This window comes from Anguilla rostrata, chromosome 17, assembly GCF_018555375.3.
Source record: "Anguilla rostrata isolate EN2019 chromosome 17, ASM1855537v3, whole genome shotgun sequence".
NCBI lineage: Eukaryota > Metazoa > Chordata > Actinopteri > Anguilliformes > Anguillidae > Anguilla > Anguilla rostrata.
The window spans coordinates 16,458,714-16,475,286 of record NC_057949.1 but is presented as its reverse complement, the minus strand read 5'-3'; the positions used below and the strand labels follow the sequence as shown (position 1 = coordinate 16,475,286).

Here is a 16,573-nt window from a genome sequence, read left to right as displayed (position 1 = left end):
AGTTTGGCTACTAATAGTAATAATTAGCACAGCAGCATCTCGTGACGCAGTTAAACTCAGACCTGCATTAGAAGACCCTTGCTGTCAGATTAGAAATGTTCCTTATTGACCGTACAGAACGGTATTCATAGTTCACTTTTACAATCACAGCGTGCACGGAGTTGAATGTCTACTTGTATATGGGGCAGTGAATTAGAATTCATATATAATGGGCATACTTGATGGCAGACGAGGCTAATGCAGTCTTTGTGTTGAAATCTGTTCTTGCAAATCAATCTATTGGCATAATACCCGTATTTATCTTGAAAAAAATTGTTACAAAAAGTATGTGCATCCCTGAATCCATTGACAGCACTGCCACCTGCTGGTTATATATTAGTAATACATTTTAATACTAGGTAATAATACTGTACCAATCAATAAGAATATAATGAGTTATACTGTGATAGTAAATAATACTAGCCTTGCAAGTTGCCCTGCGTGATGATGATGATTATTATTATTATTATTATTATTATTATTATTATTATTATTAGTATGTGATCATCCAAAATCAGGGAAAATTTTGTGCCGCAAAATCTACACCACATTATAAAGTGCATTTACATGGAATGCTGGACTGTAAACCTCTTTGAAAGCTGTCCAGCTTCTGATTACACATGCATATTTGAGCAATAATTATTTATCATGAGGGAAAATGAACTATTGCTGCTGAACCAAGGCTGATGAGTAGTAAGTCATTCACTCAATAAAGCAAGAAAGAGATGTTGGAAGAGAATCACATAGTATATTAGCCTCAACCAACACTTATCTGCAGGGAAGCCAGCTAAGCTTACAAGACAGAATATTTACAGTCAAAATTTAGGTAAAGGAATATTCAATGGAATTTTGGTTCCGTAGCCTACTGTGTCCACAGTTACTTTGACAATATTTAAATGGGTTTTGAACTGGTTCATTTCCAACATGATACCAGCTCTGTGTTGTAGATTTTCAGGTGTGAAGCTTTATGGGCCTGGTTTCCAGACCTGGATCAAGCATAGCCTTGTATTAAAAACATCTCACCAAAGAAAAAATGTCCACTGAAAGTGAAAACTTAGTCTTTGAATAGGCTTAATTCTTGTCTGAGAATTAACCAGCCCTATGTCAGCTTGTGCTGCTGTTGGAAACTAGGCACACCCGTTGACCAACACCCCTTGCATTGACAAACAAAACTTCTTGCTTTCAATGCAATCTTTACCTAGGCTCAAGGATGGCAACAAGACACCAAGAGAATAAAAACTCCTTGGTTCCACTGCCAGGTCCCTTTAGGAAACCTTGCTATTGTCTTCTGAATAAAAGTACCAAAATAGATCTTTTCATATGAACTCACATGTATTCTGTGCGCATGTTCAGCTCAAGTGTGCAGGATGTCGTCTTTGCCTTCCAGAGCTGATCAAAATGGTCTGATCGGATCTGCAGGAAATGCTACCTAATGGCAATTTAGTGCCGTAATGGAACATTATCCATCTTCGGCCTCCTGACTGCAAAGTGTACTCTCCTTTGCTTTGATCTTCTGGTTCTAATACAGACAACAAGTCATAAGTCATATGCTACTACTCATTGTATCGGACCTAAATAGTGCATACGCCATCTGTTCCCTGTGGCTGTTAGCATTAGCTGACCCTCACCCCTGCCATTGACTGGCCTGCAAGTTTTGCTACCAATCCAGAACCTAGTTTGTTGGGTACTTTACTAACCAACTAAGTAGGCTGCCAACCAAATATATCAGATTGTCATTTGATGAAAGCGTGTATTTACATATGAATGCAGAGGATTAGGTGACTGGAGACAGGTCCTGTAATTGCCGTAACATCGTTCACAGTATTTTTCCCGGCAGTGTATTTGCTGTCGTTACCTTGTGCATTAAAGAAATGGGGTAGGAGCACCGACTTCCATGAATGAACAAAAGCAGTCATTCTGTTCAATGTCCACAAGAGGGCGGGCTATACTACAGTATGGAACCATCTGCCCATGTATGGGATCCATCATTCATTTATTGGGCCACATTGTCACTGGAACTCCAAATATAGTACAGCATAATGGCTCCTCTTATTCAGGATTAAATGTATTTCAATACTCATCACATATTTAACAAATTAAATATTGGCTCAAATATTTTATGCATATTCTGCCTTTTCTACTAGATTTAGTATGGAAACTTCTATGATTATTCTCATACCTCCCATGTTTCAAAATAATGTGAGTTCACATGCTGTTCATTGAATCACAGGATGAAAATACAAGTGCTATACATAAATATATGGGCAAACTTATATATATTTTCACCTCAGACGATGAAGACTGGTCAAAACACTATCCGTTACTGGCAATAAAACCTCACATTTGGGAACAGCAGTGTGTAGGTAATATTACTCCTTATAGTCAACAACAAGAGGCCTCTCCGTCTGAATCATCCATCAGACTTTAATTGCACACAAGCATTTATACAGTACAAACAAAAAGAATATTCTTATTTTGACATGGTGTTTTTTAAACAGAAGATTTCATCTTTTTTCAATTTAGTTTTCTATCATTACTCAGTAATAAATTATGTACAATTATCTTTGTGTGAGAGGAAGCAGAGTGATTGGAGAGAAGGCAGGAGAGAGGGCGGGGCCAAGGAGAGAACGAGAGAGAGAAGAGAGGTTGCATGCGTCGAGTGGCAGGCCTTGGTCCGTTGATGGTCATTTGGCTGAGCGGGAGCTGTTGCCAGGGGCGACCTGTGGACTCCCTCAGCACAGGGGTCACCAGGAACAGAATGCTGGATCGGGGTGGGGGGGTTTGGGGGGGTGTTGTGGGGGCAGGACGGGGATCACCACATGTAGGAGTCGTCGTATCTGCAGGAGGGGAGAAACGCGCATTAAAACCCGCGCCAGGCGAGGCGCTGACCCTTCTCAGGACGCCGCGGCGGTCGCCTCCGGGGCACCCGCCGCCGGCCCTCTTGGCACCGTTTCGTCAGAGTGAGGAGAAGTTCAGACACGCCCACATTCCCCGGGACCCCGCGACGCCCGCAGAGTGAGTCATCTCCAGGAGACGATTGGTTCCCTCGCACGAGCCACAGTACTGGGGGACCGCAGCCCTCACAGCTTTGTACAGAGTGTGAAAAATTCATGAGCTGCTCTCTTTTCCAATTAACGCACCGGCGGCCCTGTTCCTCAGGTCCCCCGTACCCCGGTCCTCCAGAGAGGCCCGAGGCGGGACTGGAGAGCTGTAATAACTCTGAAAAATCGGACGAGGCAGGCTGCGAGACAGACAGAGAAGCTCTGCCGCTTTGATACCATTTGCTCAGAGCTGTTGTGATTTGGAATCATGAAAAGGAAATAAACTGATCGCTTTTTGATTCAGACAACGCTGGCCGGACTATATAGTCTCTAAAAACCAATTATGTCATTTTTCATCTATCACATATTACCTGGACAGCATTAAAGGCTGCATATTCCCAGAGAGGAGCTCTGCTGTCCAACCAGCTTTCAGATGTTTTTTTACAATCAGAACAGACAATGCCGGCCACACTAATAATCTACAGGTTCTGCACTCCCATGACTGGGCGTCTTCCATTCTTTGATTTTCTTTGATGTCTTTCTGTGATTTTACCTTGATCTCTGGTTGTGCTCTGAGTTGTCTCCGAACAGCAGCTCTGACATCACTCCCTCAGGGGAGGACCTCTTGCCATACCTGTCGGGGAGAAAAGCAGGACTGATCACCACCGAGTCTCAGCCGTGAGAACCTGACGTATCAGTCCTCCGACGTCACTCTGTGGCGTTTGGGTGACCTGCTGCCATTCTTCAAATAGCGCTAACTAAAAATGTGAAACCTTTGACACAAAGAAGTGAGAGAATGTAACATTTCTTCAAAGATTGTTAGTGCCATTACCTCATTTTCTAAATATTACATCACTTCAGTTTCTTCCTATAGGTCAGTGTCTGGAGCAAATGGAAGGTGTCAACTAAAGAAAGAAAGAGTCTGCAGTATTATGAAGACAATGTTAGTGCCCAGGCAAGACAAAAGTGTAAAATAATGAAATTTGGGAAAGATTCAGAAAATAAAAGCATCAATACAAAATAAAAAATAAAAAAACAAGAGGGGCATTGATCCTTCGAACAGGCTTGAAAATGAGAGGCAAGCAAAGGATGCAGTTCGATGGACTACAGTAGCAAAGACAAAACTCATGAGATCAAATGGCACCTGGAGAAGACCAGAGGCAGAGTCATTTCAAAAGACATCACAGGACAGGCAGAGCAAAGATCCTGTGTTAATACCTTCACACCATGAGACGAGCGGCAGGAGAAGGGTCACTGTACATGAGCAGCTAAGCAGCTTAATAAGACAACTGTCTTTATTGACACATCTGCAGTAGATCATTACATCCACACTGACTCATATTCCAGATGTGTGAAAGATACCAACACATTACTCTCCAACTTGCAGACACAGTGGCTGGTACAGAACCTGTTGACCCAATCTGTCTACTCTCTGAAGCTGCTCACCAGTCTGAGGCTAATCCAGAGGGCATAAGAATCTACTGATCTGGAGGGGATAGGAATCTACTGCTCTGGAGGGGATTTAAATCTACTGCTCTGGAGGGAATAGGGATGTACTGCTCAGGAGAGGATAGGAATCTACTTCTCTGGAGGGGATAGGAATCTACTTCTCTGAAGGGGATAGGGATGTACTGCTCAGGAGAGGATAGGAATCTACTTCTCTGGAGGGGATAGGAATCTACTTCTCTGGAGGGGATAGGAATCTACTTCTCTGGAGGGGATAGGAATCTACTTCTCTGAAGGGGATAGGAATATACTGCTCTGGAGGGGTTAGGGATTTACTGCTCTGGAGGGGATTGGAATCCACTGCTCTGGAGGGGATTGGAATCTACTGCTCTGGAGGGGTTAGGGATTTACTGCTCTGGAGGGGATATGAATTTACAGCTCGGGAAGGGATAGGAATTTACTGCTCTCTTTCCTTATGTGACCATACCTGCACTGATTAATCAGACTCAGGAATCTTTTTTGTGATAAACTGACACCAGCCCACTAACTGATATTATTAGCATGCGCACAGTCATGGCATTCGCCATGCCAAATCCCACAGCTTCAGGCCAAGTGAAGCTGGGGCTGGAGAATACCAGCACAGAGCCAACATTTGAAGCACCACTTTCTTATTTTTTAACAAGAGGACTGTGGCCCAAGGTGGATGGCCCTTTGGTGCCACAAACAGATAACAAGAGGTGCAAGCCTCACGTGCTAGGAAACTTCAACACGCCCAGACAACACACACACCCACAGACACACACACTCATGACCAGAGTGATCAAGCCTGGCACAGGCGGTGTGGGAGAAGCCTCAGGCTGGCGGAAATGATGCCATTAGGCGGCTCTGTTTCTCTCGGTTCTGTTAATGGAGCTTCCTGGAGATCTTATCTGCGCACGGTCACATCCACAATGTCTCCCTCCCGGTATCTGCTCCCAGGCCATCAGTCTACTCTGCCGTCCAGACTGGAGGCTAATCATATTTACTGCCTTCCTGCTGGCCTTTAGATAACGCCCGAAAATGAGCGCTCACACAAATGGGAGCCCCCGTCCCGCGATCCTCTGCAGGACACCAGCGGATCTTACAAGCAACGGCGCTATGGAGGAGTGATTACCGGCCTTCAGGCGCTACATGCTTCCTACATGCTTCTAATTATTTTCTGTGGCTCTTTTCTTGAGGAAGAAATTCTCAATGCTTCTGGGACGTCCTGGGAAATCTCATTTGATGCTTGAAGCGGTTGCACTGGGGGGCCAGTGGAGGGCGATCTTCCCTCTGGTCAAATGAAACCCAGCACAGGGATGGGGACGCTGTGCTGTAGGTGACTCTGTCTTTCAGATGAGCCGTTAAACCGAGGTCTTGACTGTCGCCATTAAAGATCCCATGGCACTTATCACAAAGAACGGGGTTCCCCAGTGCCGCCAAATTGTCATCCATTTTAACTGGCAAAAATTGTTCTCTCCCTCTTCACCTCAGCTGATGTTTGGTGAGCACTCTGGCACAAAATGGCTGCTGTGCATCACCCAGGTGGGTGGTACAATGGTGGCGCTTTAAGTAGAACCAGCTGATGGCATAAGCTCTCGAGGTGGCCGTTTAGGGCCACACACTTCAGGATTTAAATGTTGTTTTATTTTGAAAGACATTTTATTCATGCAGTATTCACGGGGTGTGAATAGCTGTTTTGATATGATTGCTCTCCCGGCGGTTCCCCGGTCCACAGCTGTCAGGTATTAGACCTGTGGGTGGCTGTTTGCTGTTGGGGTAGGCGTGTGGCTCCACTCAAATGAACACTGTCTCAATGCATTCCGTCTCCCCCTGCCGTAGATTTATAAAAAGCTACATTTCCGCGTCAACAATGAAAGCTGCTCAGCCGAGACACGATCGGTCTGAATGTGAAGCCAGTGACGGGAGGAATTCTGGGTAAAAAATCAAGTCATTTTGATAGGATAGACTGGATAGTCATCATAGTACCAGGACAATTTTCTTCTTCAGTACTCTCCCACTGGTAGCTGAAAACAAAGTTAATGAGCCAAGACCAAATCTAACACCTCTGACACCATAGAAAGGCCTGGAAGGTTTACTCAGTCCCCTGGGATGGAGAGATGTCCATAAAGACACGATAAGGCCTCTAATAGTAGCTGGCTTCTCTGCAAGCACTTGCCCTTAATAGCTACTGCTTCAGCGCTGTTGCCTGTTCAGTTTCTTGATGGCAGTAAATCGATGTGCCCGTCACACGCTTCTCCTGCCAATTTGCAAATGGGTGAGGAGGAGCGCTCCTCGTTACAGGACGCCTCCTTCCAGACACCCTGCCTGAAAGTGGGACGGATTCCCCCGTCAGGCGCTGTGTCCCATCACCCCACCGAGACATGCTTTAAATCAGGGGTGTCCAGTCTTATCCGAAACAGGCCGGTGTGGGTGCAGGTTTCTGTTTTAGCCCAGCACTAGGACACCTGAATCAAAGAATGAACTGATCATGGTCTTCCATCAAGACCTGGATAAGTAGGAGAGCATGTCGTAGTGCTGAGCTAAAACAAAAAGCTGCACCCACACTGGCCCTTCATGGATAAGATTGGACACACCTGCTTTAAACGAACAAGGCTTTTGTATTCTGTTGCCTTTCTTAGCAATGGCTCTGGAAATGTAGTGAGAGAGAGACGGAATTCATTGAGTCACATACCAACCCCAACAGCAAACAGGTCTCACACGGGCAGAAACATTTGCACTGTGATGCAGTTCTGCAGTTTAGCTGGTAGAAATTAAAACAAACTACAGCATACTGAATGTATTACGTATTACATAACACAATATTATGCATTTCTCCCTTGTATTTTTTGGGGGTATGGTAGCATGCACACCTAGTTCCTAGCTACTCTTCATTAGATTCAGTACACTTGCGTTCAAGCCTCTTATCCATCCAGATTTAGTCCTTCGTATATATAAAGTACGGAGAGACGTTTTTATTTGTAGCAGTGCATGTGGCGACTTTAGTGAGTATACCGGAAAACTCCACTTTACTGCCTACACAATGTATATAAAAAACTACAAGGTTTTTGAGAAAATATGTTAAAAAAGAACTCCTATGTGGACATTTATTTTAACCTCGTTCATCAATGAAATGTAATGCTAGAAAGATGCCAATATATATTAGGTCACAACCCAAATGTTAGATTCTACCCTAATTAGATGTCTTAATCCTTTTATTTTTCCTCAAGATGTTTACGGAATAGGTTTTCATTAATTGACCATTGTCATGGGAACATTGTCAATAATCAACGAAGAAACAATTAATGAATTATGAATAGCGAAAATTAGACCGCGTGACGCTCGTAAGTTTGGTTAAACACGAAGAACTGTTCATTTTATTGTCAGTGATATTAGTATGCAAACAAAATGTATTCAATATTCTTGCGACTGCGAGGATTTTTTGCTCTTTATAAATAAATTGCGCATCCGCCAAATGCGACCTTTAAACAGTAATATAAACAAGAATATTTTACATCAGAAAAATATGAATATGATGCGAGAGGTCCATCAGAGAATTTAGAGAGAGGAAAAGGCTTTTCTTACCTCTGTCTCGTGATGAGGTTGATGTAGTGTCTGAGCGCAGTGTAATATTTAGCCTGCTCCTCGGGGGAAGCGTCCTCTCCGGGGTTCTCCGGTTTGGGCGGGTAGGCATCAACGAAGGTGCCCAAACACACCAACAAGCACAGGACAAGGGCAACAAGGACGGTCCAGGGTTTCAGCACTACGGCCATCTACAGTGAGAGCAATGGCAATATGTACGTTAAACGATTGTTAGTCCATCACCAATTGAGAATCTGCTACAAGTAGGTGTGCTAAGATAAATTATAATGCAACGAAGTGCTGTGAAAACTCTATATGAAACCTCTACTGTCCACAGTTTTGTTAAACTAGTCAACAATTCAGGATAGACAAATAAAAACGTTCACTGTCCACCTGTTGCGCCGACAATCCTTCACTCATCGACGCAACAACGGAACTTTTGCAACTTTTTAGTGATACATTCCAAGTACGAGAAAATCGGCTCAACAGAACAGTTCATACAGGAAATTGAATTGATTGAATATTGTACTTAGTATGTACAATATTCAATCAATTCAATTTCCTGTATGAACTATAAAAGGCTCATAGGTAGTAGCCTACAATATAATACTATATATAATACTATGAGGTAGCCTATACACTAAATTCTTTAACTGAAATAAGCTGTTAAATACATAGTGCGAGATGAGTTTTGATGATGGAATGATACTGCTTTTATAACGCCAAGTCAAAACGCTGAAGGAAGGATGCACTAAGATGTGATGCCGAATACGATTTCCCAGATTTGGGGATCTGTTCATTGGATTTAAGTGTCATATTTCAGCTAACTGACACAATTAGACGCTGATAATACGCTTTCAAAGATTAAAATAACACATTCTAGTCGAAATGCCGACCACAAAAGACATGATGCCGAATCACTAATCCCAGTAAGTGCCACTATTGAGTTTCAAAAAACGCTCCGAGGTTAATCAAATTCAAAAGTGCCAAACGTGACGAGATGCATCTTGCAAATATAAGCAGAAATAACTAAGTACTTGTAATTGAGAACTTCGTATTTCTGCCAAGCTAAAGCGTGATCGCCGGGGGGAACTGTGAGTAACTTCGGCTTTCCTGGGTTGAACGGGATAGTCAGCCCAGTGGAGCTCTCCATGGTGCTGATTTCGATTACGCACAACAACCGCTTTCTCCATTTACACGAGGTTGTGTGGTAGAGGTACAGCCTTTATCAAAAGGAACGGTTCTCTTCGGCCAAGTCAGTCTCTGACTACTGATATTTGACATTTTCAATTTATAAGATCCGGACAAATTTCACCTTTTGATTTTGGTTAGTTTAGCCGCAAAGTGCAGAAAGTTCAAAACTGCGACACGACGCGTCATTATAACTCATATTTGACTGTATTAGAATTGTATTATTAGTTAAAGTCATAACTGAAATTATATTAAAAAAATAACGAATTAAATATAATCAACCATTTACTTACTTTTGGAAGCAGGATTTGCGCTACAGGTGTTTTGTAAAACAGGTGTTGGTTTTCTCGCTGTCTTGATTCTATTGCTTCGATGTCGCCTTTTTATTCTCGTCGGTCTTCCAAACGCTAGTCTCTGTCCTCTCTCTTCAGCCTTGGGGGTTTATATACCCGCTGCTATCTCGCAGAGACCCAGAAGAGGACATGAGAACAGGGTGACAATCCCTCCCTTCGTAGATGAGGGGGGGGGGGGGGGTTGACAGGAGAGGACTCGTCACCTGATGAGTAATACAGTATCTTAGCAATGCAATGCACACAGGAAATTGTATGTGCATAACGCGTTCAAAAACCAAAAAGCGCAATTACCGCAATACTTTAAAAAAAATCTCATGACATATCTATAAACTCCATAATGTTCCACAGGCCTTATTTGATAGATAAGCCGGTTTGTCATCCAACTGTGGTGTCTGACTAACCTACTCCATCACTGTAAATCTGACCACTTTTGTCTTTATTGCCCAAGGGGAAAAGGTACTACATGGCATTCAATTCAGGAACATATTTGTCGACGTTGTCCCCGGATTCATTTTCAACTATAGGACAGGCGTTGTTCGGTTGCCTAGTTTATTAAAAGTAATTTATTTATTCATATAATTCACCTCTTATTAGAGGACACGGCTACATCATAGCATAATTATTTATTGTCAATTTGAGGAGTTTCGAACAAAATTAATACATCTGCTCTTTAAACGTGAAACCATGCCATCAAATCCTGCATGTGGATATTTTATCAGTGCACGTTTGAATCAGTAACTAGTATTGCGTATGCGTGGACAGTATATGTAACTACTGCTAAGCGATGCTTTTCCTGTCGGTTACCATTATATTTTCTTAGTTCTGCACATCCGAAGAACTCCGGATATCATGCTTTGAATAGTGAATATGAAAATAAGAAAATATCTCTCAATTTCTGAACGTTTTCTGCTAATGACAGTCGATGCGATTCATGATCACAGATTAATGTTCTTATTAACGCACATAATTGTTGCAGTCTTTCAAACCAAATAAATGACACGCATTCAGACCACCAGAAGACCATACTGTTTTGTACTCACCCTGCAAATGCAGTTCTAACTTTTGCCCTGAATGTTATATTCTGATTAAACAATATTTCATACAGCTCACTGTCATGTCCCAGATGCTATTACTGTCTCACAATGTTTAAGAAAATCCGAAAGCCATTTTGTGACTTTCGGCTTCTCTACACTTCTAACAAAACCAGGTGTATGGTTTGTAACACTTACTCCGCCATATATTTATCATTGATGTTATGCCCTGTTCCCCTCAGCCTATCTTAGACATTGTGCTGTCATTTCTTCTAAAGTGTGTATTGTATTGTGTGACATGTCGTAATATTGCAATTACATATGATCAACTTAAACTTTAAACTAAGGGTTAATACGTTCTACAATAATTTGTACAAAAGTTTACAACATCCTGCCTTGTTTTCCCGTCTGTTTATGACAAATTCTGTGAGTGAAATGTTTTTACACTGTATTTTACAGATGACACTGCCGATCTTGTGATATCAAGTTCGTTTAGTCAGTTAAGTTGTCATGCATTACACCTCCTCCAACCCACCAAGAAAAGAAAATATGACCAATCCTCATTTATCTTGGGAACCCAAGATGACGCCATGTTTGCTATAAAAATGTATTTACATCGAAATTCCAGAACATTTCCTTTAGTCATATGCAATTGAGTCAACTGGAATATGCATGTCAACAATGTTATGCTCCTCAAAGTTACTGTACAGTATATTTTATCTTTATTTGGTACATTTAGATGTCACCTAATCACACCGAATTTTATATGTAGTTAAAAAAATTACAGTGTAACCGAGCCCAAATTGGCATTCAGCAAAGGCACCACAAATCTGGCATGTATTTCGAACGTACTCTTGATCTTACACTTCTGCAATGACGACCACGTGATTATTCAAAATAATAATAATAATAAAGTAATAATTTTCTTATAGCAGAACACAGTTTGCACAAATTATATTTGTCGATTCATTTGCTTACAAATACTGAAATAAATACATTTCTATTGCTCTAATTGTACATACATTATTTTCACAAGAGTGCAGTTCTTCATAAAAACCGCTAGATGACATCATAAACCACATGCTGCATTTTGCCTGCAACAGGTAATAATGAAATGCAAATCAACCTTTCCGTTGAATTTTTAAAGGCCATCGACAGCAATGCGAGACAGTTCAGATTTATAACTGCATTAAGAATGAAAGGATAGATCACACGTATAGATAGTTCAAACCTGGACACAAATGGATATTTCAGCAAATATTATATTTCCATTACATATAAAAATGTTCCAAGAAATGATAAACTGATCAGAAAGTAACAGTTTTACAAAAACCTTGTCAGTCTCCAGGTTTGGGCCCGAAATTTTCGGTTTGATTTGAAAAAGGCAGTCTACAAGTGAAGGATCTTGAAAGACTGTATGAAGAAATGGTCAAGACACCCCCCCCCCCCACACACACACACACCCCCGACACACACACACAGCTGTTTAATAATATTAATCACATAAATGGCGACACATTTCTTGAAGTCTGACTTCATTAATGGGGTAAAGGGAAATCATTCTCACCGAATTAGACCGACAAGCGATATTAAATCCGAATCTATTCCACCCACAGTGAGGGGAAAAAATGCATTAATAGTCGATTCATTGATTGGCGTGGCCTGCTTGTCCCGTGCAGACTGAAGCAATCTGACATTTCTCTTCCAATCTGAAAAGTGCAGAGTAATTTCCATCTCTTTCAGCGGCTATGTAGTTGACAGGCGAGTGACGGAGACGACGGTGAAAAAAGACATTTTTGCGCATTTTTGGTACTGATGTTTCTTTCAATAGAAGACGCTCGTTATTTGATAACTGAGATTAATGTATACAGAGAATATAATTTTAAAAAATTAGTTTTTTTATTTTGCTCTCCAGGTAACTGGGCATTGCTGTCATAGACTCCTATTATAGCCAAGAGTCAGTGGCTATTCGATTTTCCGTCGACTCTTTGGGGCTTGGAGGGGAAAAAAACGAATAAAGGTGTCGGCTCAGACATACTTCATGGTAATTTCGACCCTGTCTGATCCTAGCCAAGCCCAAGGCGAAATAGCCGTTATGAAAACGACACAATGGCGGAATTGTTTTGCTGGTCCGAGGGCGAAAAACAACTGTAGCCAGCAGAGTGTTTTGGATGTACACAACCCTGGAATTATTTGTTAGTGATTCTTCTTGTCAGTAACACGCATTCGGCTCGAATGACTACACAGCCTTGGGAACAAATGGAGTAATATTTCAATCAATAAATTAGAATTCTGCGCGTCCCATGTGTTACCAATGGCTTGGTTCCACTGTTTCAGAAATGCAGGCGCGTAACAATGCAGTGCCCCCTACTCTGCTCACCACCGAGTTTATTAAAGTCTTCGCGCTCACTCAGCGGCGGGGGCGAGAGAAAATGACAAAGAAATTAATCATATACCATTAATTACACATAAATACGGAACGATGTAGGAAAAATAAAATGGGATGGGGTTGTTGCAAATCAGAAGTCTACTTATCCCAAAAGCGAATAAGGGGTTGGTGCTTCGGACCGCCGTTCTAATTGCTTCCATTTGTAATCAGAGCAATCAAATTGAACGGATCGACTTATGCCCTCTGCGCGAGGAAGGGCAATTATTGGGGGGAAATCAAATTTCACTTAATCGCTAATGTGGTTTCACAGGATTTAAGTGTGAAAGTATAACGAGCTGGGCGATTTCTTTTATGCTCAGGATTTATGACCAGGATACAAGGAGGTAAAAAGAGGTATGATGACACAATTATCTTCCATAAAGTTTGTTCATGGAAGGTAATTCTGGTTGATCAAAATGAGCAAAAATGTCATCTCAAAGGATAGAAGACCCAACGCCCAAGGTTATTCAAGAAGTGGCGAGTAAGCGGCAGAAAATGAGGATAAACCGCCATCACGGAAGGTTCTCGTTACATCATTACTGAGAAAGATAAAGAAGCACACCGCCCTTTAGAGATGTGCATTTTCCTTCACTTTGTGTGTGTATGTGTGCAAATCTTACAAGGGTGGCCATTTTGACTGAGCTTAAATTGTGTGCACACTGGTTGCCTCGAGGACCTGAAGACATCTTGAGACTGAGCTGTGGTGTTTTTGATTTGCATTGTTGACTTACTAATGTAGCAATAACGGTAATGTCGGACTGAGCGATTGTCCCTGGAGGGAAAGCTCCCAGAGGAACATACATCAGGGCGCTCCAGTCGGCCATCATCACTCTGCCAGCTGTCGGGACACTACCCAGCGACATGTCAAGAACGGGCTTCAAAACACAGAGGCCCTCTGCTTTTACTACAAGACCCGCAAAACTGTCCCACATATATAATACATACAATTAGCTGATTTCAATGTGAAATTTATGTTGGACAGTGTTACCCTTTGTTCTGCTGCCTGAACTCAATCTGAAGTTTCAGCTGTAATGTACAATATCAATCATTTAAAAATATATATAAAGTCCTCAATCAAATTCTGTTAAGTAGAGGGTTTCTGTACTACTAATATCTAGGATGGTGGAGAAACAAGGAACAACTGCGGTCAAGAAGGGAATTAAAGGTCTCGTCGCTCGGACTCCTAAGGGGATTCACCCCACCTGCGTCACTCCCCGTGACAGTCACCCGTCACTCCTTTACCCAGGTTCCTCTGTTCTTTCTTCTATGCCTGTAGACTGCGAGCCCATGGACCTGCCCCTATCTGCCCCTTAAGCGCATGACGCCAAACGGGCCGGGGCTGACGTCAGGGGCTTTAGAGCCACCCCCACTCCCACCCCCACCCCTTCCACCAAATGACCCGCATCATCAGACCCCCTCCAATCATCTCCAGGTAAGAAGAGCACTGGGGGCTTTGTGGGATGTTGATGCGATGGGAGGGGCGAGCCCCGGAGGCCTATGCACCGGACTTTATCCCTGGACAAATCTGTTCAGGATCCCTTCCCCTCAGCCCACTGAAATAGCCCCAGATCACACCGCCGGTGGACAAGCAGGTGGGCATGCGCTCAAAGTTTTCGATACCGATACGAGCGTCTGGCGCAGTAACCGCCATGTCAGTATAGCGCTGTTTCGCCCCGATGTCTGTGGGGTGCGACCGTACAAAGGCCGTTAGCTACACTCCAGCATTTCAAGCATCCCGAGAACAGACGCTGTCAGGTAAACCAGTATAATGAAATACAATAATACAAAACTATCATAATATACAAAAGTGTTTATTTTGCACTCTGAGCTGAGTTTACAATATCCATAATTTCATTGGAAACACTTGAGAATGATCACAATTATACTCATATTTCAATATCACAACGTAAAATGAATATGCAAATGAAGATTATATTTGGTCTTAAAGCATTTAGGCAGAACTTTGGTGTCTTCTTACTCATACTGATAATTTCGTTAAATAATTTGAGCAGGTTTAATAAAATAATTAGAAATGGAGCTGGGAGCCACAGAGTTGCAGTTGAAAATTCTTCCAAAACATTCCACTGAGAATGATAAAACCCTTCAGAAGCCAGTCATTTTCCTGCCACTCCTAAAATAAATGTTTCCAGCAATATTCCGAACAAAATTCTTTCATAGATTTGTACATTTCCTTTAGAATTCCCAGGGATCTGCAGGAATATTTAAAAACATTTTCCAGCACTGGAAGAATGAATGCATTAGTTCAGTGTGCATAATAAGACCTGGGCATGCATTTAACTCAGGTCCAATGGGTACACATGTAAATAAAGCAGTTAGCAGACGCCACTGTGTTTCACTGCAGAGGGAAAGTGTAATTATCATGCAGGCACACCGTTTCCTTGCAGATGAATCCAGTATGTCATTCTCAGGCGTCTGTTGTGCTTGGCACAGTGACACGCGCATGAGGAGAGTGGTATTGATGCTTGTAAGTGCAGATTATATCGCTCAATGGAGAGGGAAGCTTCCTGCATTTTCATGTGGGTCAGGGACCTGATGGATGGCCACATGCTCCAATGCCTAAAAAGCCTTTGGGCCATCTATCCCAGCATGCACTGCTCCCTCCTATATTTGATTCCCTCACCTATAAGAGGACCCCCTCACCTAGCGCCCCACGCAAACAGCCTCTCCATCGCTTAAAGCCGTCACGTCTCTTCGAAGCGGCACAGCCCGTCGTAAATTCACTGTGATATGTCATCTTTGAGCCGAAGCCGGCAAAGCCACATAAAACCGCCATTACTTATCTTTATGATGAGTGGCGGGCTCTCGTGACAGGCCGTAAAGAAAGAGCAGTGTTTATTTTGACGAGTGGGCCAGTCTGAAAATAAATTCTCAGGACAGGCCCAGAGTGTTAGGTCATGGGTCGAAAACGGAGGCACGCGTGGCAGCGTTCTGTCTGGCATTACGTCCCTAGCTTAGGAAAGAACAGAGATGTGATGCACCTGAACCACAGGTAAGTCTCTGGAGTTTAAGGTAGGAGTTGACTTGGTACTAAATGCATTTTCCATTGAGAAACACTCGCCCGCACACTGGGCCTATACACCCCTTTCCAGCATACACACTGCATCCTGTAACTTATCTGACTGGGAATCAATAAAATCTATTCTGTTCTGTTCTGTTCTGTTCTGTTCTGTTCTGTTCTGTTCTGTTCTGTTCTGTTCTGTTCTGTTCTGTTCTGTTCTGTTCTGTTCTGTTCTGTTCTGTTCTGTTCTGTTCTGTTCTGTTCTGTTCTGTTCTGTTCTGTTCTGTTCTGTTCCATTCTGTTCTGTTCTATTCTGTTCTGTTCCATTCTGTTCTGTTCAGTTCTGTTCAGTTCAATTCTATTCTATGAAACCCTGTTTGTGTCCTGCGAGTGTATACCTTGTTGGTGTTTGTATCTTTAGTGAC

At 42.5% G+C, this 16,573-nt stretch overlaps 1 protein-coding gene across 2 annotated transcripts in view; it reads right to left on the bottom strand.

Annotated features, from left to right (window-relative positions):
• Positions 1 to 2,443: 2,443 nt before the first annotated feature.
• pyya (peptide YYa) overlaps positions 2,444 to 16,573 on the bottom strand; it is a 41,550-nt gene continuing 27,420 nt past the window's right edge. Inside the window, exons 2-5 of one of the 2 annotated variants that reach the window (XM_064314570.1) lie at positions 9,611 to 9,824; positions 8,130 to 8,317; positions 3,634 to 3,714; positions 2,444 to 2,876 (exon numbers count right to left, since the gene is read on the bottom strand). In XM_064314570.1, the coding sequence (XP_064170640.1) occupies positions 2,852 to 2,876; positions 3,634 to 3,714; positions 8,130 to 8,317 (294 nt within the window). In that variant the 5' untranslated portion in view covers positions 9,611 to 9,824 and the 3' untranslated portion in view covers positions 2,444 to 2,851. The remainder of the gene's footprint in view (positions 2,877 to 3,633; positions 3,715 to 8,129; positions 8,318 to 9,610; positions 9,825 to 16,573) is intronic. The other variant, XM_064314569.1, reaches the window with a different exon arrangement.